Here is a 22,463-nt window from a genome sequence, read left to right on the forward strand (position 1 = left end):
ACTGGTTTTAGTGGTTGGTGTATAAATTTGAATAATAGTATTAGAGAGATGCAAATCAAAACAACACTGAGATATAATCTCAAATCAGCAATAATAACAAAGATCAAAAAAGTAGAGAACAATAAATACTGGTGAGGATATGGAGAGACTGGGACCTTCCTACATTACTGGTGGGATTGCAAAATGGTCCATCCACTCTGCAAAGCAACATGGTGCTTCCTCAGAAAGTTGGAAATAGAAATACCTTATGATCCAGCACTTGCTCTACTTGCTATTTACCCACAAGAAATATATGCATATCAATGTTCATAGGAGCACTATTTACAATAACAAAATATGGAGACAGCCTAAGTGTCATTCAACAGAAAAATGGATAAACAAACTGTGGTACATACACACAATGGAATATTATGCTACCTTGAAGAATAACAAGGAAGCTGCAAGACACCATATAACATGGATGAACCTTGAGAACATTATGCTAAGTGAAATTAGTCAGTCACAAAAGGAGAAATAGTGAATAGGACCATTATTGTAAAAGCTTAAGAAAAAGAACCCACTCTAGAAGAGGGGGAAAAAATTCTTTGCTGGTTACTGGGATATACTGGATGGGATAAGGAGAGGGAGGAGATGGAGCACAGAGTAGGGAATGGGGGGTGCAATACAAAAGAAGGGAGAGGGGAATGGAAGAACAAGGCAGACAGGAGAACAGTTAGGAAGTCTGCGTGGGCTAAGTGGTACAGAGGTAAATAATGATGTACGCAGAAACCTGGAACAACAGGGTTCTGGGATACAGGGATTGAGGCATGGTTTTAATGGGTAAAAGAGGGGAAATAATATTAAGATGCTTGGCTGTCTTTTGAATCTTGCGTTCCCTTCCATACCATTGTAAAACAGACTCTTGAGGGGGATAGAAAGGAACAGCCAAAAATATCACCATAGAAAGCTTGTTAAGTCCTTCTTCTGCCTATAACTGATTGGAATACATAAAATGGGGTAGAACTTGCGCAGTGAAGGAGGCTTCCTGTGTAGACTTTGCACTTCATAAAACCATAGGCGGAATTCTGAACCCCATCCAGAATCTTCTGATGTGGGAAATTTCCACTTGAAACAACAAGCAAACCAGCCTGGAGTGGCTAGAAGAACAGAAGATACTTCTTGAAAGACAGACAAGCAGGAAAAATCAAAAATAATAATGGCAGTCCAATTGACTACTACAAGAACAATCAAGCTGTTTGCCCAAGAGCCATCAAGGCAAGTGGTTGGGTCACCTCAGAGAAAACCTCCTTCTGAGACTAAGACTCAAGGAGAATACATGAACAGGCATGTGGTCTGACTGGTGACCATGTTGGTCACTGATAAGGGGAAATGAGGGTAAAACAGCAATGAAGCTGCGAGCTAATTCCGACCACATTCAATAGACTCCTGTGATCTCGGATAGAGACCTAGTTGGCCAACAGTATGGCAAGACCTGGGGAATCCTGGACCCAGAGTCAGTGACATAGCCACAGAGGACTAGAGTGGAGAGTGAAGCATCCAGCTGATAAGACGTGAGGGAAGTTGCACAAGAACACCAATACTTGCAGATAGTACTCACTTGACCTGACTTCAATGGATGGATGATCAGAACTCAACTAGAAGAAAAAGGAGGAAAAATAGAATAATCTACTGCAATTTGATGAACTTGACCTATGCTTATAGATGTAGTAGCTCAAAAGAGGGAACACATCTTTACAGCAAGGATCACTCCCACCCCCTGGGTACAGAGGATTGACAGGGATAGGTAACTTAGATATTGACTATGGAAACTGGGAGAGGGAGGGCTAAAAGGTATGAAGTGACTGGCTTACAAACTTTCAAGAGGGAACCTAGATCCAGAGTGCCCAGAGGAAGGTAGAATCTCCACTGAGTGGTTTCCAATCTGTTGGGATGGGGCTGATGAAAAGAGATGGGGATAAGACTCTTTGGTACAATAGTGAATAATTGCTATCAGGACTGAATGTGAGGGTTGGAAATGTAAAGGTAGATGTTTTGTAACAAAAGGAGGGGAGTGGTTGATTTGGCAGTCCAGGAGCAGAGGTCCCTGGGACCATCAAGGAAGAAGAGCAGAGTGTGGAAACCTACCCAGGGAAGCAGTGATACCATAGATGGAAGCCGAGACGATGATGTGGAGAGATGGGAGTGGCTGGGGACTCTGGACTCAGGGAGGGAGAGAGTACGGCTGGGGGCAGTCTCACGGAGTGTATCTTTTGGTTGTTTGATGATCCATGAAGGGGATTGTAATCATTGCAATGAAACAAAATACAACAGGATGAATGTAAAGCTAAAGCTCTCCCATGTAAACTACCACATAATTCACAATAAAAACTTAAAAAAAAAAAAAAAACCAGCTTATATGGCCAGTCCTGAACTGGTTCTCACTAGGAGAAACAGCTAAAGGGACTTGAAGGGTGAAAAAAAAAAAAGCCTGGGTTAGATCACATTGGCACAGCGAGAACATGGTGAAATTTCTCAATTGGCTTTGAAGGCAAGAGTCCATTGGTGATGTTGTTAAGTACCCTCAAGCTGGTTGTGATCCTGTATAGGGTTTCAAATGAGCAGCTGGTGAGCTAGAACCACTGGCATTGTGGTTTAAACAGACTTTGCATTCCAGCACATTACCCATAGCACCACACCAGGACCCCCTTGTTGTTGTTTGTTGTTAAGTCCCGTTGAGTTGGATCTGACCCATAGTGACCCTGTATAGGGTTTCCGAGGAGCAGCTGGTGAGCTTGAACCACCAACCTTGCTGTTCAAATGGCTTTGCAATCTGGCATATTAACCCATGGCACACACCAGGACTCCCTTAAGTGGGGCTAAAGAATTACTCATATTTTCCCATGGCTTTTCTTTTTTTTCACTTTGCTTTTTTGGGTTTCCCAGTATATATATATATATTTCATCCCCCCCCCCCCCCAGGTTTCTCTTTGTTTCTTACCTGACAAGAGACAGCAACTGTAGACATACAGTGAAGCTACAAATGCACCCTCTAAAATCCCACCAATTGTAAAAGAGCCAGTACCAGCTCATATATACCATAGCAGTATCTACAACCATCACCTGTTAAAAACACTGCAAATTGAACTGTTAAGAGCAGTGAACAGTAGCCCATATCCTGATCACACCTACCAGGAGGCAACTGGAGAGTGCTTAAGAATACACCAAAATATAAATTAATACAATACCAACAGAATGCCTAAATAGCAGCAGAAAATGTCTGCTCATGTGCCAAAACAAGACAGAGTAATTCAAACATACAACCAAAAAGAAGAGCTAAGAATGGCAATGGAGGTTGAAGAAGTTTTGGAATTGTCTGAAAATGAAAATAGGAGAATGATATTGAGGTGCATCAAATATTCCACAGAAAAGTCAAAGAAAACAAGGAAGAGGTCAGAAACGTGCTTCAGGAACAATCAAACAAAACAGATATGGTATTGGAAATAATACAAAATCTGCAAAAAGAGGTTCAGATGATCAACACTAAAATATCAAAAATGGACAATACACTAAAAAGGGCAAAGGAGTAGAATTGAAGGCATGGAAGCCAGAATCAGCAAGCTTGAAGATAAATCTCTCAATACTGCTAAGATAGATGAAAAATTAGAAAAAAAACGGCTGGAAAAAAAACAACCAGAAGAAAACCTAAGATTCATGTGGGACAACATGAAGAGGAAAAAAAACCTGAGGATGAATGGAATTCTAGACCAAGAGACAAAGAAAAACACGGAAGAGATAGTTGAAAAGCTGTAGAAAGAATATTTCCCAAACAGTAAAGGAAGAGAAGATAAGCATTCAAGAAGCTGAGTGAAACCCAAGCAGGGCAGACCCCAAAGGAAAAATCAAACTCTACTAAATCAAAGACAAGAGATAATCCTGAAAGCAGCTAAGGAAAAAAGGAAATGTTTACCTACAAAGGAAAGTCAGTAAGATTAAATTCTGATTTCTCAGACTGCGGTTCACAGTCCAATTCATAACCACTATGCTATCAGAGCTCCTTCTCCAACTTCCTAGTCTGCCTTAATCTGGAAGTTCTACTTCCAAATGGGTGACCATGCTGGTATTTAAAATACTGATGGCATAACTTCACAGAAATCACCACCATATAGCAAACTGACAGACAAGTGATTTAAGCTAGTGATTCTAAAAGTGTTTGTTACCTGTGGAGTTTTGGAGATTTGAGACCCTTTCACGGGGTCCCCAAAGTAAAAACTATTTTCATAAAAATACATTATTTGCTATTTTTCATGCATTGAGATTTGAATGTATGGTGCAAAAGCAACATTGAATAAAACTGCCAGCACTGTAGCAATGACTACAAGGTTGTTGTTGTAATTAAGTGCTGTTGAATCAGTTGCGACTCACAGCAACCCTGTATAGAGTTTCCAACGAACAGTTGGTGGGTTTGAACCACTTACCTTGAGACTGAAATCAACTTTGTGGTCTAATGCTTTATCCTATAGCACCACATCAAGACTCCACAAAGCGCACTAATACTTGTAATGCAGGATTGTGTGTAAAAGCATTTACCTGCATTATCAGTAATAAAATTAACCTACAAATACAAGAGGGCTGCAAAAACTCATTGAAAAATGGAATTAGAAGATAATGGAATTTCCCCCCACACTTTTTGAAGCCCCTTGGTACACAGGCAAACTTTAGAGATGAACAGGTATGACTGGGCAGTAGGAACTATACACACAACCATGGTATGTACAGGTTTCACTATACATTATCTTTTTGTTGTTGAAGTTTCCTGTGTTAAAGACTAGTCCCTTGTCAGATATATTGTTGCCAAATATTCTTCCCCAATTTCTAGGTTCTCTTTTTATTTTTTCTGGAGCAGTCTTTTGACACACATAGGTATTAAATTTTTAGTTTATTTTCTGCTGACTGTTAACTTTTCATTTTTTATCTGATAGTCTATTTATGCCATTAATTGGGACTCCTAAATTTACTGTTATTCTGTCTGATATTTATAATTTCAGGTTTTATGGTTAGATCACTGAGCCATCTTGAAAAATTTAAGAGCTGTTGAGTCAATTCCAACTCATAGAGACTCTGTATAGGATTTCCAAGGAGCAGCTGGTGAGTTTGAACTGCGGACCTTGTGATTCAAACCTACCTTGCAGTCCAGTGCTTTATCTCAATGCCACACCAGGATTCTTGAATTAGCGTTTGTAGTGAGTGTGAGATATGAATGTTTCATTTTTATGCAAATGAACATCTAGGTCTGTCAGTACCATTTATTAGAGAATGCCTTTTACCACTTCATGGATTTCAGCTCTGTCAAAGTTAATGAGTGGATTGATTTCTTGGTTCTCAATTCTATTCCATTGTTCTGTGCCTGTTGTACTAGTACCAGTCTGTTTTGATTATCATAGCCATATGGGTTTAAGGCGCCCTGGTAGTGTAGTGGATTATGAGCTGGGCTGCTACCCTCAAGGTCAGCAGTTTGAATCTAAGTTATTCTGTGGGAGAAACATGAGGGTTTCTGTACCCATAAAGATTTACCGGGTCGCTATGAATCGGAACTGATTCAGTGTCATACAACCACCATAGGTTTTGAAATCACAAAATGAGACCTCCTATTTTTTCTTCATCAATAGTACCTTGCTTACTCAGGACCTCTATCCTTTCCATATAAAATTTAAGTGAGTATTTTTTCAATCTCCTTAAAGAATTTTGATGGAATCTGGGTCGGGACTGCATTATAACTACAGATTGTTTGGATAGTACTGACATTTTCTTCAAAATGTCAAGTCTTCCTACCATGAGCATGTTATGTTCTTCCATTCATTCAGGTCTCTTTTAGTTTCTGGTAGTAGTTTTCGTTTTCTTTGTACGAGTCTTTTGTATCTCTGGTTAGATTTATTCCTGAGTATTTTAATTTTAACAATTCGATGGCACTTAACAACAACAAATTTTAATTTTGGGATTGCTGGTTGTTATGTGCCATGGAGTTGGTTCCAACTCATAGCAACCCTGCATAGGGGTTATGAAGCTATAAATATTTACAGAAAAAAGCCTCACCTTTCTCCCGCAGAACAGCTGGTAGTTTCAAACTGCTGACTGAGATTCGTAACTACTACCCTACCAGAGGTAGCTACTATAAACAGTGTTGCTTTCTGGAATTCTGTCAGTGTCAAGTAATCCAACTGATTTTTGAATGGTAATCTTGTTCTGTCTGCCACATGGCTGTATTTTTTTATTAGTTCAAGTAGTTTTCTTTTTGAGTATCTGGGATTTTCTATATGTAATCATATTACCTACAAATACAGAAGTTTTACTTCTTTCTTATAAATCTGGTTGACTTTTGTACCCTTTCTTATCTTACTGCTCTAAGTACTTCAATATAGAGTTCTATAAGTGGTACTAGATAGCATTTTTGTCTTGTTCTGTTTGCAAGCAGAAAACCTTCTTGCTCCATTAATAATGTTGGCAGTTGATTTTGTGTATATGCTCTTAATTACATTGAGGAATTTCCCTTGTTTCCATTTTGTCAATTTTCACCAGGAATGACTACTGGTGTTTACCTAATGCCTTTTCTGCTTCAATTGATATGATCATGTGGTTCTTTTCCTTTATATATGTAGTGGATTATACTGCTTTTCTAAATGCTGAATCATCCTTCCATACCTGGTAGAATCATAATTGGTTGTGATGTATTATTTTTTATAAGGTGTTGTAGAGTCTATAACTAGGATTTTGTTGAGAATTTTGACTATGTTTATGAGGGATATTGGTCTCTAACTTTATTTTTTCAGTGCTGCCTTCAGTTTCAGATACACTTCAAATTTGAAAGCATTCTACAATTTTCTATGTCTGGAAAGTTTGTATACAACTGGTGTCACCTTTCTTCTGAATGGTTCTTAGAATTTGCAGTGAAACTGTCTGGGCCAGGACTATTTTATACTGGGAATATTTTTTATGACTTGTTCAAATTTTCTACCTCAGTATGTGCTAGTTTAGATAGGTTGTTGAGTTCTCAGAATATTTGTCCATTTCTTCTAGGTTTTCAAATTTTTTGGAGCACAATTTTTCATGGTGGTAAGTGCCGTTGAGTTCAGTCTGACTCATAGTACTGCTATTTTTTAATTTTTGATTGGCTCTGCTGTGGCATCATTCATTTCTTATTCATACTATTTGCTTCTTTTCTCTTTTGACTCCACTGCACATAACCATCACCACCACACCACAATGCTTTTTCTATGTATCAAAGGTTTTGTATGTTGTGTTTTCATTCTCATTTGCTTCTAGAAATTTCATATTTTATTTTTTCTATTATCCAGCAGTTTTCAAGCAGGGTGTTATTCAGTTTCTATATTTCCCTCTTGCTCTGAGTTTGCTTTCGAATTTTTTAGCATGTGATTCTAGAAGCGGCTTTCAATTACTACAGTGCTTTAAAATGTTACTAAAGTTGTTTAGTGGCCTCACATATGGTCTGTTATGGAGAATGATCCATGTGCACTAAAAAAGAATGTATATTGCATTTTTGTTGACTGGAAAATTATACATCATTTTTTCATTCCATTTTTCCATACTTTTTGAAGCCCCCTCATAAATATATCTGAAGTCAAGCTGGTTCATTATGCTACTGAGCTCTTCTCTATCTTTACTGGGTTTCTCGTTGTTCTGTCCATTGAAAGTGGTTTGTCAAAGTTCCCAACTATTATTATGGAGCTTTTCATTTTTCTTTTCAATTCTGCTAATGTTTGCTTTATGTATTTCAGGGTTAGTATTTTTTGCTATTGTTATTGGTGGTGGTGGTAGTGGTGTGCTGTGGAGTAGGTTTCGACACACAGTGACCCTGTACAGGGTTTCCGAGGCTGTAAATCTTTCCAGGAACAAAAAGCCTCATCTTTCTCCTGCAGAACAGCTATCATTATTAAATGCTGTCAAATCAGTTCCGCCTCACAGTGACACTGTATAGGGTTTCTGAAGAGCTTCTGTTGGATATAGACTGCCAACCTCGTGGCTAGCAGTCCAGAACTTATCCCAAAAATTATTTTTAAATTTCTGTTATGGTAAATATCAACAGATGTGACCCATATACATAAAAGCACTTTGAGGTCCTTAATCATGTTTAAGAGTGAATAGGGACCTTAAAACCAAAAAGTTTCAAAACTGCTCGCATTTTCTGACAGGTGGTGCACGGTACTTTCTATTACTGATCATATCAGAAAAAAACATGATACCTGGTGTTCCCACACTCAGTGTGAAGGCTAATGTTTCACTGAATTAGCAAATTGCTATCAATCTTTCCTCTAATGGTTTTAGCATTCTTTTATGTGTTGACAATACATATTATCTCCTTAAGTGCTAGAAAATAGTGATTTTCAATCATTCCTCCTGTTGTGAATAACTATAAACAACAGTGAGCAATGAAGTTTTATTCCTTTATTTGATGTGTCAATCCATTATCATCATTGTTCCTTTTGATGCTCATACTCATGTTCAATCTTTGACCAGTGGAAGCATTTCCAGTTTTGTACTTAAGACACAATTTCAACCATTTTTGATAAGCTTCTTCAAAAAGATGGGTTACCCCAGGTTCTTTACCCATATTGCAAATCTATCAGGATTGTTTATAGACTAATTTTTTTTAAATATCCATCGTCTGCATAGCCTTTAGATAACTTGCCAAAAGTGTCATATTAATGAACTCCTTCACCTAGCTGAACACAAATCATTCTTTCCCATGTCCCATGCCATTTATATCTCTTACCAGTACAAACTAACTTGTTAATTCTTCCCTTTTTCCACTTGAGCAAATCTCCACCTTTACCACATCCCAGGTCCAAAACAGTGATATGTTTTTTTTTCTGTCGCACTTTTTCTAAAAATTCTCCTAAAAAAGAGAAATTAGTCATAATAAACGATTTCTTCTTCACTTTCACTAAACTATAAACCATTACCTCTAATAACCTACTAACCTCTGCCTAACACATAAACTATTACACTTTCATTCATAAAGTTAATTAATAACTTTAGTAAACATTTCAAAATGCAGCTAACAGTAAATTAATTTGTTCTTCTAGCATTACACTAAACTCTGTGTGTGGCATTCAAGAAAGTTAAGACAGTTTTTTAAAGGTTGCTTTCAGAATTCAGGCCAACATTAAACACCAGACATTTTGAAATTCTAACTAAGCCCCAATACATGTTCACGATAAGCTTTAGCTTTCTAAAAGCTAAAGCAGATAACTTATTATACCTCTAAAGCTAAAGCTAAGTACTTAATTTATTATTGTTATTGTTGTGATTAAGCGCTGTCACGTCAGTTCTAACTTACAGCAACCCTGTATAAGGTTTCCAAGGAGCAGCTGGTGGGTTTGAACCACTGACCTTGTGGTTAGTTGTTGTTAAATGCCATCGAGTCAGTTTCAACCCATAATAGACATGTGAAATAACTTGTGGTTAGTTAGTGATTAATTCTAAAACTTGACACAATACTGAATCCTAGATTAGCTCCCCATGTCTTTATCAATAATTGCTATTTCACATATATGTTATTTTGATGGCTAGGGTATTCTGTACATACTTCTTTTCACTGACTGTAAGACCTTAAAAACAACAGCACATGTGTTCCATATTTAATTTTCTGCCATAAATCTTGGAAGGAGAAACACTAGTATTGAAAGAATGAAAAAAGTAACAGTAATTATAAAATCCCTTAATTCCATGCATTAAGACTAATGAGAGGAGAATCATTAAATATTATTTTCCAAGCTATCTTAATCACATTCAATAGCTATAGAATAAACACTGAATTGCTAACCACATGGACAGCAGTTCAAAGTCACCGGCCATTCCTTAAAAATCCTATAAAAAATCACTATAAACTGGAACTGACTCGATGGCACTTAAAAACAACAACATAAGCACCAAAGAGAATAAGCAAATGAATGGCAGAGATTGAGTAAAAGACAGAGAAGCCTGACATAGATCACCACACTGCAACAGACCTGAAAGACAAGTACAGAGAGCAAAGCCATCATGGATAGAGTTGGTGTAACAGCTGATTAGGAAATGATATAAAAATATGTTGAGAGATAATTTTTTGCTAACTCTGATTTACTGTTTTTAAAAAATCTACCTTTTTTTCCTGATTATAAGCCATAATAAATATAAAATGTGAAAAATATGTTCAGGCTAAATAATATTTACTCAATTAATAAATCATGAATAAATAATATATCATAACAAATTCCCAAAAATAATTTATATGTATCATTGGAGGGAAAAAAAAGAGAAAAGCTGAAAAGAAATAAGAACTGGAAGAGAACTTTCAAGAGTTAAGGCTGAGAATGCCTTAAAAAAGAAACTTACCTTAGTTGACACCTGGCAAAGTCAAATAAATATTTTACTAATAAAACATGAAGATTAAAAACAAAGGTGGGATAGAAAATATTAAAATATACTCAAAATAGTGAGCCTGGTTCCCACTATAACACTTCTCAAAATTGATAATTTATCTTTAAATTAGTAAAACATCATCAAAAGTAATAGAACCAGGAAAAACCAGTTGTTGTTGAGTAAATTCAAATACATGGCAACACCACGTATTTCAGAGTAGAACTGTGCACTATCAGGTTCTGAATGGCTGATTTTTCAGAAGATCACAGGTCCTTTCTTCATAGGAGCTTCTAGATGAACTCAAGCATTCAACTTTTCATGAAGTCAGAAGTCATGCACATTAATCGTTTGCACCACTCAGGGACTCTTTTAATGGCCTAGAGGTTTTAACAACAACAAAAAACATCTTTTCCTGAAATTTTACTGATTTAATGTAACCTTAATATTTAATCTAATATAGTGTCTATGCCATTGCTCCAAAAGTATTTGAGTGAAATGGAATATTTAGATGGCACAGTGGTTAAAGTACTCTGCTGAAAATGGAAAAGGTTGGTGGTTTGAACCCAGCAGACAACATAGTGAAGAAAGATGTGGCAGTCTGCTTTCTGGAAATATTCATATCCTTCAAAACCCTATGGGACAGTTCTACTTTGTCCTACAAGATCGCTATGAGTCAGATTTGACAATGACATGGGTTTGTTTTCGTTGTTTTGGAATGCTATTAAGCAGTTAGTCAATTATTTATATCAATGAAGCACTTGTTACTTAGAAACAAGAATAGTTTTTGCAGCCAAACAAAAGTAAACATTAAAAGAATTTATCTCAACCGCCTACTTTCAGTGCCAATTTTATTAAATTAAGGTTTGATAATTAAATGCACAGAGATTAAAGACCTAGGAGCTTGAAAAATAAGATAAAGTAAAAACATAAATCTAAAACAAAAATCAAAGAATAATCATACCAATGAGGACACTTTTCATCCAATTATTAAAGTTTCTTAGATAAAAAATACGACTTTGGCTACGTTTATCCAAACCAACTTCCTGAAGTTCGTTGTAATGGGCAGCTACTGCTGAGCTATGTCCTTTCAAGCTCTGAAAATAAGCACATAGAACAAAATTAAAAATCAGAATATGGTTAAAAATAAATAAATAAATAAGGAGCTCTGGTAGCACAGTGGTTACGAATCGGGCTGTGAAACGCAAGGTCAGCAGTTCGAAACTACTAGCTGTTCCGCGGAAGAAAGATGAGGCTTTCTGCTCCCATAAAGATTTACAACCTCGGAAACCCTGTACAGGGTCGCTATGAGTCGGAACCGACTCCACGGCACATAACAACAACAAGAGTTAAAAAATAAGCTTAAAAGAGCATCTGACCAATATAAGGGAAAAAACACTACAGAAAGTCTTAAAATTCACTAACAATGCCATTAACCAAAGAAATCCTGACAATTATAATCAGCAGTTGCTTCCCCTTACAAGTTAAAAAAAGAAAACAAAAACATCTTTTCCTAGAATTTTACTGATTTAATGTAACTGGGTTCCTTGTAGTATAATGGGTTACACATTGGACTGCTAATCGCAGGGTCAATAGTTCAAATCCACCAGTCACTTCATGGGAGAAAGATGAGGCTTTCTGCTCCCATAAAGATTTACAGCCTTAGAAATACAGGGTCACTGTAAGCTGGAACCGACTCGATGGCATACTGCTGCAGCATGTGTGTTACATTAAACAACACAAATGTCCTGGTATGGTCCTGTAGGATAAGCACTAGACTGCTAAGAACAAGTCAGCGGTTGAAACCCACCAGTAACTTCTCAGAAACCCCACCCAGGGTCACCATGAGTAGGAACCAACTTGACTGTACTTAACAACAAATGCAACCCAAGTATTTAATTCAATATAATGACTATTAAACTATTAGAGTGAAGTTGAATGTTATTAAAGTGGTTCAGTGATTAAAGCATGCTGCTGATAACTGAACAGCTGGTGGTCTAAACCCATCAGTAAGTCACCTCATGGAAGATAGATATGGCAATCTGTTTTCTGGAAAGAGTCACAGCCTGGGGAACCCTAGTTTTAGAAACTTCACAGGGTTGAATATTTTCTTCTTGATGTGCATAATTTTATTATTATCATCTTAATAAAACCAATACTATTCCAGAGTTCTAATTTATTTGACAAATGACAATCAATGGATAGAATTCCTACAAGGTAACAAAGTAGATGTAATCATAGCAATATTTTCATTTTATTATAAAATTGTTGCAGGGATTAAATGAGATACTATATGTAAAGGAATTAGAACTCAACAGACAATGTTCAAGATTAACTCTGTTATTATTTCAAGCTGTTAACCCCAAGGCCCTAGATATTCAGTAAAAATGCTATGGCAGGAAAAGTTTCAGCTCCCTTTCTTGACTCTTTTTCAACTAAAGAGACTCACTCGTCTTTCACCCATCTCACATATCAGGTTTGAATAAAAGACTTTTTCACTTGAAAAACGGGTCTGCAACCAGCAGAAGTTTGAAAATGACAATATAAGTTCCCCTATTACAAGGAATTTTACTCTATCAATAATAAACGTGTAGCCTTTCTGTCACTTTCCTCTTCAGGGCTAGTAACAAAATTTTACTCATTCATCAGAGTACTTTTTCTCTCCAATTACAGATTCTGCCTCAGATTACTTTCACAACATGGTATTCCCAGGTGTAAATCTATCCCCTTCTCTAGAACAACTCTCCTAAATATCTTTTGCATCCACTTATTTAATGGCACTGTGGATTAATGTGTTGGACTACAAAGTCAGTTTGAACTGCAAGGACAGCAGTTCAAGCTCACCAGCCACTCCTCGGAAACCCTGTATAGGATTGCTATGGGTGGGAACCGACTCAACTGCACTTAACAACAACAATTTAAAACTGTATATACACTATATTAATCAAAGTTAGGCACGATATAATTCTTTAAGCAATTACATTCAGGAATGTAAAGCTAGGTATGATTTTGGAATTTATCTAAGTGATGACTTCTACTAATTCACACACACAAAAAAGAGAAAGAGATGAACATCTAATAAAAAAGGTAAACCATTTGGACCTTATAGTTTGTCTTTTATTAGAAAAAGCCAGCTAACTTTCAAGTTTCTAGTCAAACAAGCATTCTGAAATAAAACAAAATTAACTCATTAGTAGGGTAAGTTTCCCCTTAATACAAACAATTATGAGTTAAAAACCTGTCTTAAGACCACATCCTTTTTAAAATAGAACATTAAGTTATTAAGATTACGTTAAAAAACAAAAACCAAAAGATAGTATTACTCCAGAAGTGCCCCACATTTCAACTTGGCATATTACAAAAGAAAATACATTCAACCTACTTTTTGTTTTCCAGAAACATCCTCAAGTTCTATTTTTCTCTTCAGCGGAGCACTATCTCCAGTGGAAGACTGATTTGTTGGAACATCATCCGCTTCTATTCTTTTCTTTGAAATGTTACCATCATCTCTAGTACTTTTCTCTAGAACAACTTCAGCATTAAGTGTTCTTTTTTTGAGTGAACTGTCTACCCAACAACTGGAATCTTCCTCTGTAAGGTCATCTTCAAATCCCATTTTTCTCTTTCTTGGTGTGACTACTGGATCACAGGTAGGAATCTTTTCAGAAATCCCAGTCTCAGAAGCTGTTGTGTTTTCATTAATACAAAATGAAGACTCTATTTCAGAATTTACTAATGTGTTTGTGTTTTCATAGTCCTCTGTTTTTGCAGAATTTTCCATTTTGATTACTTGAGTTGATGGTAAAATTTCACAAATCAACACTAGAATGGTAAAAAATTGATACTGTTTTTAAACAATAAAGCTGAGGCTTTAAAACAATTTAACTAGACACTCGTCACTTAATTTCATTGATCAAATAAGAGTTTTACAAAGTCCCATAGTGGCAATGGTGGTGTTGTTAAGTGCCGTAGGTTTCGACCCACAGCAACCCTGTATAGGGTTTCCAAGGAGCAGCTGGTGAGCTTGATCCGCTGACCTTGCAGTTCAAATAGCCTGCGCCAGACTGCAAACCCTATGTTGTTGTTGAGTGCCGTCGAGCTGGTTCCGACCCACAGAGACCCTGACTGAATAGAGTTTCCAAAGAGCGACTGTTGAGCTTGAACCACCGACCTTGTAGTTCACACGGCTTTGCAGTCTGGCACATTAACCCACAGAGCCACACCAGGACTCCTATACAGGGTTGCTATGGGTCGGAATCAACTTGAAGACACTTAACAACAATAGTGGTAATAACACTGAAAAATGTTTAATATGAATTTGTGAATGATAATACTAATTCTAACACAGGATTGCTAAGAGTTGGAGCCAATCCTGTGGCACTTAACAACAACAACAAGGGAATAAGGAAAACTAAGTTACTACAACCTGAGTTAGGGAAGGGTTTCAAAGGTAACTGAGAAGAGCAAATGTTAATATGCTCAAACACTAGCCAAAAAGGCTGGCAGTTCAAACTCAACCAGAGGCATTTTATAAGACAGGCTTGGAGATCTGTTTTTGAAATATCACAACCTTGACAATCAAATGGCACACTACTCTACTCTGATACACATGGGCCACCAAAAGTCAATGGTAACTAACAAAAACCCATTCCGGTGTGGTGCTGTGGGATAATGTACTGGACTGCAATGTTGGCAGTTCAAATTCACCAGCATCTCCTTAGAAACCCTATATAGAGTTGCTATGAGTCAGAATCGACTTGACAGCACTCAACAACAACCATCTGTAGCAAAATAACCAAGTGCCAAAACAGGAAGAATTGAATCATTGAGTAAAAACAAAAAACACCCCAAAAAGAATTTTACAGAACTATTTAAAATTATTATCTAGTTCCATAGTGGTTACTATGAATCCGGCTGCTAACCTCAAGGTCGGCAGTTCGAAACTACCAGCTTTTCCATGGGAGAAAGATGAGGCTTTCTGCTCCCGTAAATATTTTCAGCCTCAGAACCCTGTGCAGGGTCACTATGAGTCGGAACTGACTCCACGGTACTTAACAACAACAACTACCTAGTACAGAGTCCTGGTGTGGCACTGTGGGAATGCACAGGACCGCAAGGTCAGTCTGAACCGACTCAACCCCTTTTAACACCTTAAAATGATTATCTACTCCTAGATGAGGCTTTCTGCTCACACAAAGATTTACAGCCTCAGAAACCCTGTACAGGGTGGCTATGAGTCCGAATCGACTCCACGGCACATCACCACCACCACCACCAACAACAACACTCCTGGTGTGGCCTGTGGGTGAATGCGCTGAACTGCAAAGTCATTTGAACCACAATGTCAGTGGTTCAAGATCACCAGTCGCTCCTTGGAAACCTTATACAGGGTCACCGTGGGTCGGAACTGACTCGATGGCACTTAACAACAAGTACAAAGTCCTGGTGTGGTACTATAGAATAAGCACTGGATTGTTAACCGGAAGGTCGATGGTTCAAACCCACCAATCTCTCTTCCGAAACCCCATACAGGGATACTATGATTTGGAGCGATTCCAAGGCACTTAAAAAAATACCCAGCACAATTCACCATCAAATTACCAAAGTCCTATCACTTCTTGTTAAGCTATTTGACTCCAAATAAAAATACAGTTTTGAAACTGGTTTTAAATTCAAATAATGGAAACCAATACAGAAGGGTAGAACTCCTTAGGGCTCCTAAGGTTGACCGCGGACTGCCTTATATTTATCCTGCAAAAGCTTGTGGGTTGCAACCACTGGTATTTCCCTTAGCAGCTGAACGTTTAACCACTGTGCCACCAGGGTTTTTTAATTCAAATAAAGCCATCTATCTTCTTTAGCTAAATTTATACTTATTGCCAAAAACTAGTATTGAAACAAGTGTGAATTGTATTTACATTGTTGTTGTTGCTAAGTGCCATACAGTTGGTTCTCACTCGTAACGACCCCTGTTCAGGGCTTCCAAGGAGCAGCTGGTGGGTTTGAACCGCTGACCTTATGGTAAGTAGCCCAATGCTTATTCTACAGCGCCACAACAGGGCACTCATTTGGGTGTTGTTAAGTGCCGTCGAGTCGGTTCCAACTCATAGTGACCTTATATAGGGTTTCCGAGGAGGAACTGGTGAGTTTGAACTGCCAACTTTGCGGTTCAAACCGACCTTGGGGTCCACAGCGAATCCCACAGTGCCACACCAGTTTAATGACTGTAAGTCTCTTTCAAATAGTGTCCAATAGGAATGGAAGGAAAGTGCGGCACTGGATGCTCCTTCAGACTTGAGTCTCAACTGCGCCCATTTTGCTTTGGGCTGACGGCACAGTAAACCCCACGAGACAGGTACGCAAGGCATAGGGCCAACGCGAAGCAAGCCCAGGTCAGGAGTCGAGAGTCTTTCTATCTCAATTAGAAAGAAGGGTTAAAGACAAAAGCAAAGAGAAAGCACAGGGCCGAAACTACAGCCACACTCACCAGAACTAGAATCCACAATTCTGTTTACCGAAACTGCGAACACTACTTCTGAGGCTTTGTGACATCATTACCGGTGCAAGAGGGGTCACGTGACACCGCTCTTGAGCGGAAAACGGAACTTCGCACTGCCTCGGCGCCAGACTACGAGGCCCAGCGTGCCACGCGCTTGTTGGGGGGCGGGCGGCTGCGAACGGAGTGGTGGAGGGTTACCCACCTTCTGCGCCTTCGGGCTTTGCAACTGACCCAGCTAGCCAGGTCTTGGCTCGGAGGCGGAAAGGTCTTCTCTGAGGAGTGACACCCTTGCAGCATACAAGTGGCTGTTGCCTAGTCTGCGGCGGCGGCGGCGCAGTCAGTGAAGGTAGCTTGGGCCCCGACCTTTGGGACAGCGGGAGGCAGGGAAGCAGAGGCGGGAGAAAGCGTAACCAACTGCCGGCTGCGCATCAACCCAGGGAACCCGCAGCTGTGAAGGATCTCTGTCTTTCCTCGCGGGGCCGCGACCCTAGTAATGCTGTTTTTGTGCTTGTTTCTCAACCTCCTGCCTTGTAACCCTTCGCCCTCTATTCCTCCCCTCCTCCCAGCTGAGGAAGGAGAAACGGCTTCCCCTTAGGGACTGGCAGGTCAACTCTGCTGCGGTATTTGGGACGCCCTCTTTCGAGGGAGGACGTTATCATGACGGACTCCGGAGGAAGGGGCAGGTTGTTTCTTCTGAAGCGTCTAAGAGCTCTATTTAGGCTTTGCTGTGCTGCTTAGGCTGTCGTATGGGTTGGTTGCGGAAGTGCAACACACGTTGTCCATCCCCTCAGATTTCCACTGAAGAGTCAAGGGCACCTTCTGTATTAAAACTCAAAGATCCATAGTTGGACTTTCAGCCCAAGATTAACGTGAAGAAAAAAAAAGTCCCTGTGGATTAAGGCAGATTGTTGTGTGTGTATATATTAATGTTGTATATCAGCACCATCCCACTTTAAGAATGTAAAACTAATCAGATTTGCAATCCATTTTGACTAATTTTAATAAGAAATGATCCCGTTAATAATCGATTTGAACATGTGACGCTAGCTGTACTTTTTATCAGTTTAAAAAAAAAAAAAAAATCCATGGCCATTGAGTCCTTTCTAACTCTTTCTTGTTAAAGTGCCTTCAAGTCAGTTTGGACTCAGACCTTGTAGTGTGGAGTTACTGAATTGCCTTTCTAGCAGTCAAGGGCTTAACCATTGTGCCACCAGGGCTCCCTGTATGTCTGTATTAACGACTGTCTTTGCATTAGGGAAGGCAAGATTTGCAGCATCTATTTTCCAATGTCGCTTTTGTTGTTGTGTACCATCGGATCAGTTCGAACTCATAGTGACCCTCTAGTTTTTCCAAGAATGACTAATAGGTTTGAACTGCTGACTTTACGTTTAGTAGTCCAGTGCTTATGCTAGAGTGCCACACCAGGGCCCGTAGTCTTTATAAATTGTAGACATATATTCATCTGTGTCAGTAAATTGTGGACATAAAGCTCAAACTTTGAACCAAGAATGAAAACTATTTTTAACAGGTGAACAAGCCATCAATTTCAAATGACTGCATGTGGTTTTTATTTTACTATATGCAGAAACAAAGTTAACTTCAGTTAATGAACAACTTTTGAAAATGGTATTCTTATATGCCATCGTGTCCGTTTGGACCTATAGCAACTATCTAGGATTTTTGAGGACTGCTGATCCTACAGTACTACACCATATTTGCTAATTCTGATGGTATTAGTTAATTTTAGGCAAAATTAATCAAATTTTGACTTGAAAGGTATTTTTCTGTGCTTATGAAACTCTGAGATGAATTGATACATTAAATGGGATATCTATCTAGACGTTGAGAGCACTGTGGTTCTGTAGGATAAGCACTAGACTGTGAACTACAAGGTTGGCAATTGAGCCCATCAATCACTCCTTAGGAAAAAGATGAGGCTTTCTACTCTGGTAGGGTAGTGGTTACGAATCGGGCTGCGAACCTTAAGGTCAGTGGTTTGAAACTACCAGCTGCTCCGCGGGAGAAAGATGAGGCTTTCTACTCTGGTAGGGTAGTGGTTACGAATCGGGCTGCGAACCTTAAGGTCAGTGGTTTGAAACTACCAGCTGCTCCGCGGGAGAAAGATGAGGCTTTCTACTCCTGTAAAGATTTACACCCTCGGAAACCCTATACAGGGTCGCTATGGGTCGGAACCGACTCGATGGCACATAACAACAACTCCAGCAAAGATTTACAGCCTCAGAGACCCTCTGTATACAGGGTTGCTGTGAGCCTGAACCAACTTGCCCAGGTACTTTGCAATACCAACAATATATACATCTAGTTTTGTAGTTTTTATAAAACTTAGCTGAAAGTAATACAATTTAATAAAAAGGAATAGCTCTTGAAGGTAGTACTAATGAATGATTAAAAGGGGAGATTTAATCTAAAATAAAATATCTACATAAAAATATTTAAAGTTTTCATTGATATTATTTTCACTCTGTTGACTTTCTGGGTATGATAATAATAGCAACAACTAGTGCTTTGGTCCCTTCTATATGGAGTCCTAGTGTGGCGCTGTGGGTTAATGCACCAGACTGCAAAGCCTTTTGAACTGCAAGGTCGGTGGTTCAAGCTCACCAGCTGCTCCTTGGAAACCCTATACAGGGTCACTATGGGTCGGAATCGACTCAACGGCACTTGCCAACAACATATGTCAAGTAAGGAGCTCTGGTAGCATAGTAAGGAGCTCTGGTAGCATAGTGGTTACGAGTCGAGCTGCTAACCTCAAGGTCAGCGGTTCAAAATTACCAGTGGTTCAGCAGGAGAAAATAGGCTTTCTGCTGCCTTAAAGATTTACAGGGTTGGAAACCCTATGCAGGGTCATTATGAACCGACTCCACAGCACACCACCCTGTGTCAAGTAATTCAGTGAGGTAGTTATGGATATTTTTGTTTTACAGATGAGCATTAAAGTAACTTGACCAAGGTCATGCAGCTAGTTAATGGTAGAGCTAGGACATCAACCAGGAAGTCTGGCTCCAGAGGCTGATCTCTGTGGTAATACTGATCTGGAACCTTTCAGAGGTTAACCAAGAACTGGCAGTCGACTGGCAGAGTAACTTTTCAGAATTCATTTTGGTATTTCTTGACAGCGACAGCAATGCTTAGATTATTATGTTCAGAGAAAATAACTGGGGAAGGATAAATATTAGATCTGCTGAAATGTGAGCACTACTAAGGCAGGATCATTGTTTTGTGAAGTGGCTTATCCCACTGTCTTAAACTTTGAACATATAGTAGGTACTCACTTAATGACCAGATCTCCAAGAAAGGTTTTTGTTTTTTAAAAAAAGTCTTGTTGGGATTGTTAGATTTTTTTAGTTAGTTTTTTAGAATTTTGGTTGTTGTGCACATTGCTCACCAATTAACCCAAACTGCCCTTCTGGTATGGAATTTCTTGACAAAGTAGGAGAAAGTGAAGTCTTTACATGGGAGTTTCCTGGTCAGATTAAAGGTGAGCACCAGAGTCTACAGATACTCCCCTTTTATCAGCCATTAGCTCCCACTGAGAACACTCTGCTCAGAAGTATAATTTTCAAGTGTGATTTATGAGAAGTGTGGTTTCTGTTGTAGAGCGTAAGATCATATTTTGAAAGAAGACTTGTTTTTAAAATGTAGATCCATTTGTTGTTGTTGTTGTTAAGTACCGTCGAGTCGGTTATGACCCATAGCGACTCTGTATAGGGTTTCCAAGGAGCAGACCTTGAGTGGTTATATGCCCTGGAGTCAGTTCAAAGTCGGTTTATAGCGACCCTGTATAGGGTTTCCAAGACTGTAAATCTTTACTGGAGCAGAAAACCTCATCTTTCTCCTATGGAACAGCTGGTAGTTTTGAACTGCTGACCTTGAGGTTAGCAGCCTGACTTGTAACCACTGCGTTACCAGAACTCCTTATCCTACCTGAATTTAGAGAACATCTGAAGAATAGATATGATGCATTGACACTAATGACTGAAGGACCAGGAACATCATACATAAGAAAATAAAATGTCATTTAAAAGGCAGGAAAGAATAAAATGGATGTCAGAAGAGACTCTAAAACTTATTCTTGGTCATGTTCTTGAGCAGTTTCAACTCATAGCTACCTGTATACATTTACCAAGGAGCAACTAGTGGGTTTAGACCACCAAACTTGCACTTAGCAATTCAGTGCTTGTTCTATAGCGTCACATCAGGACTCTTAAGTGGAGAGACGCTAAAGCAACTGTAAGAATATAGGAAGTAAAAGAGCTGAACAGAAATTTTCAAAGGGCAGCTGGAGAAGACAAAGTAAAGAATTGGAAGGAAATGTACAAAGGACTGGATAGAAAATCAGAAAGGAAGAACACACTGAGCATTTCCCAAACTGGAAGAAGTGAAGACAAATACTCGAGCTTCAACTTGCACTATTGAAGGATTCTATGGGCAAAATAAGGAGCTCTGGTAGCTTAGTGATTACAAATCGGGCTGCGAACTGCAAGGTCAGCAGTTCGAAACTACCAGCTCTTCCGCAGGAGAAAGATGAGGCTTTCTGCTCCGTAAAGATTTACAGCCTCGGAAACCCTGTACAAGGTCACTATGAGTTGGAACCGACTCCACGGCACATAACCACCAACATGAGCAAAATATTGAATGATGCAAAAAGCATCAAAAGAAGATGAAAGGAATATTAAAAAGAATTGATCGGTATTTAACCATTTCAAGAGGTGGCACATGATCAAGAACTGATGGTACTAAAGGAAGAAGTCCAATGAGCACTGAAGGCATTGGCAAAAAAACAAGGCTCCAGGAATTGAAATCTTCCAACAAACTGATGCAGCACTGGAGGTACTCATCTATGCCCAGAAATTTGGAAGACAGCTACCTCTTGGAACATAGCCTCATGTGGTAACTTTACTGAGTAGAACAAACAATGAAAAATATGTTCATTATTTCAGAAAGATCTGTTAAACAAAATTACTGCAAATTGTTTATAAAGTTTTTTTTGTTTGTTTTAATTTTAGGGGCAGGTGAAATAGAGTTAAGGTTAGGACTATGTGTAGATTGAATTACTGGTGGAGCACCATAGGATAAGCACTGGACCACAAGGTCCATTGAACTCACCAGCCACTCCTTGGAAACCATATACAGGGTCGATATGAGTCAGAACTGACTCACAGCACTTAATAACAAATGGGTAAATCTAAGCTAGGTTCAAGACAGTTTCGTTTCAGGTTAAGGTTGGGACTAGGGTTTCTGTTATGGATTGGGCTAGGGCTAGAAGAAAGGCTTGGTCTAGTTTTAAGGTTACAGTTTGGTTCTTTTTTTTTTTTTCTTAAAATCTATTTGATTGCTTTTGGAAGTTCTGTAACTACATTGCTTCCTCTTTGTACATTATGTTGCTTTTTTTTGTTGTTACCAACTATGGTTCCCTATCTTCAGTTTTTTTTTTTTTTTTTTTGAAGTTTTGGGTTTTTTACTCTGAAATACTTTGGTATTTGGATTGAGTTCTAGGTGATATTGTTATAATATGTTAATCTCAGGTTATTGATACTGTTGTTGGTTCTCT

At 38.7% G+C, this 22,463-nt stretch overlaps 1 protein-coding gene across 1 annotated transcript in view; it reads right to left on the reverse strand.

Moving 5' to 3' along the window:
- The window catches only part of RNMT (RNA (guanine-7-) methyltransferase), a 74,233-nt gene extending 60,060 nt beyond the window's left edge, over positions 1-14,173 (reverse strand). Inside the window, exons 1-3 of the mRNA XM_006876581.1 lie at positions 13,775-14,173; positions 11,357-11,489; positions 8,765-8,887 (exon numbers count right to left, since the gene is read on the reverse strand). Of these exons, the coding sequence (XP_006876643.1) occupies positions 8,765-8,887; positions 11,357-11,489; positions 13,775-14,173 (655 nt within the window). The remainder of the gene's footprint in view (positions 1-8,764; positions 8,888-11,356; positions 11,490-13,774) is intronic.
- Positions 14,174-22,463: the final 8,290 nt, after the last annotated feature.

The sequence above is a fragment of the Chrysochloris asiatica genome, unplaced genomic scaffold (assembly GCF_000296735.1).
Source record: "Chrysochloris asiatica unplaced genomic scaffold, ChrAsi1.0 scaffold00392, whole genome shotgun sequence".
Taxonomy (NCBI): Eukaryota; Metazoa; Chordata; class Mammalia; order Afrosoricida; family Chrysochloridae; genus Chrysochloris; species Chrysochloris asiatica.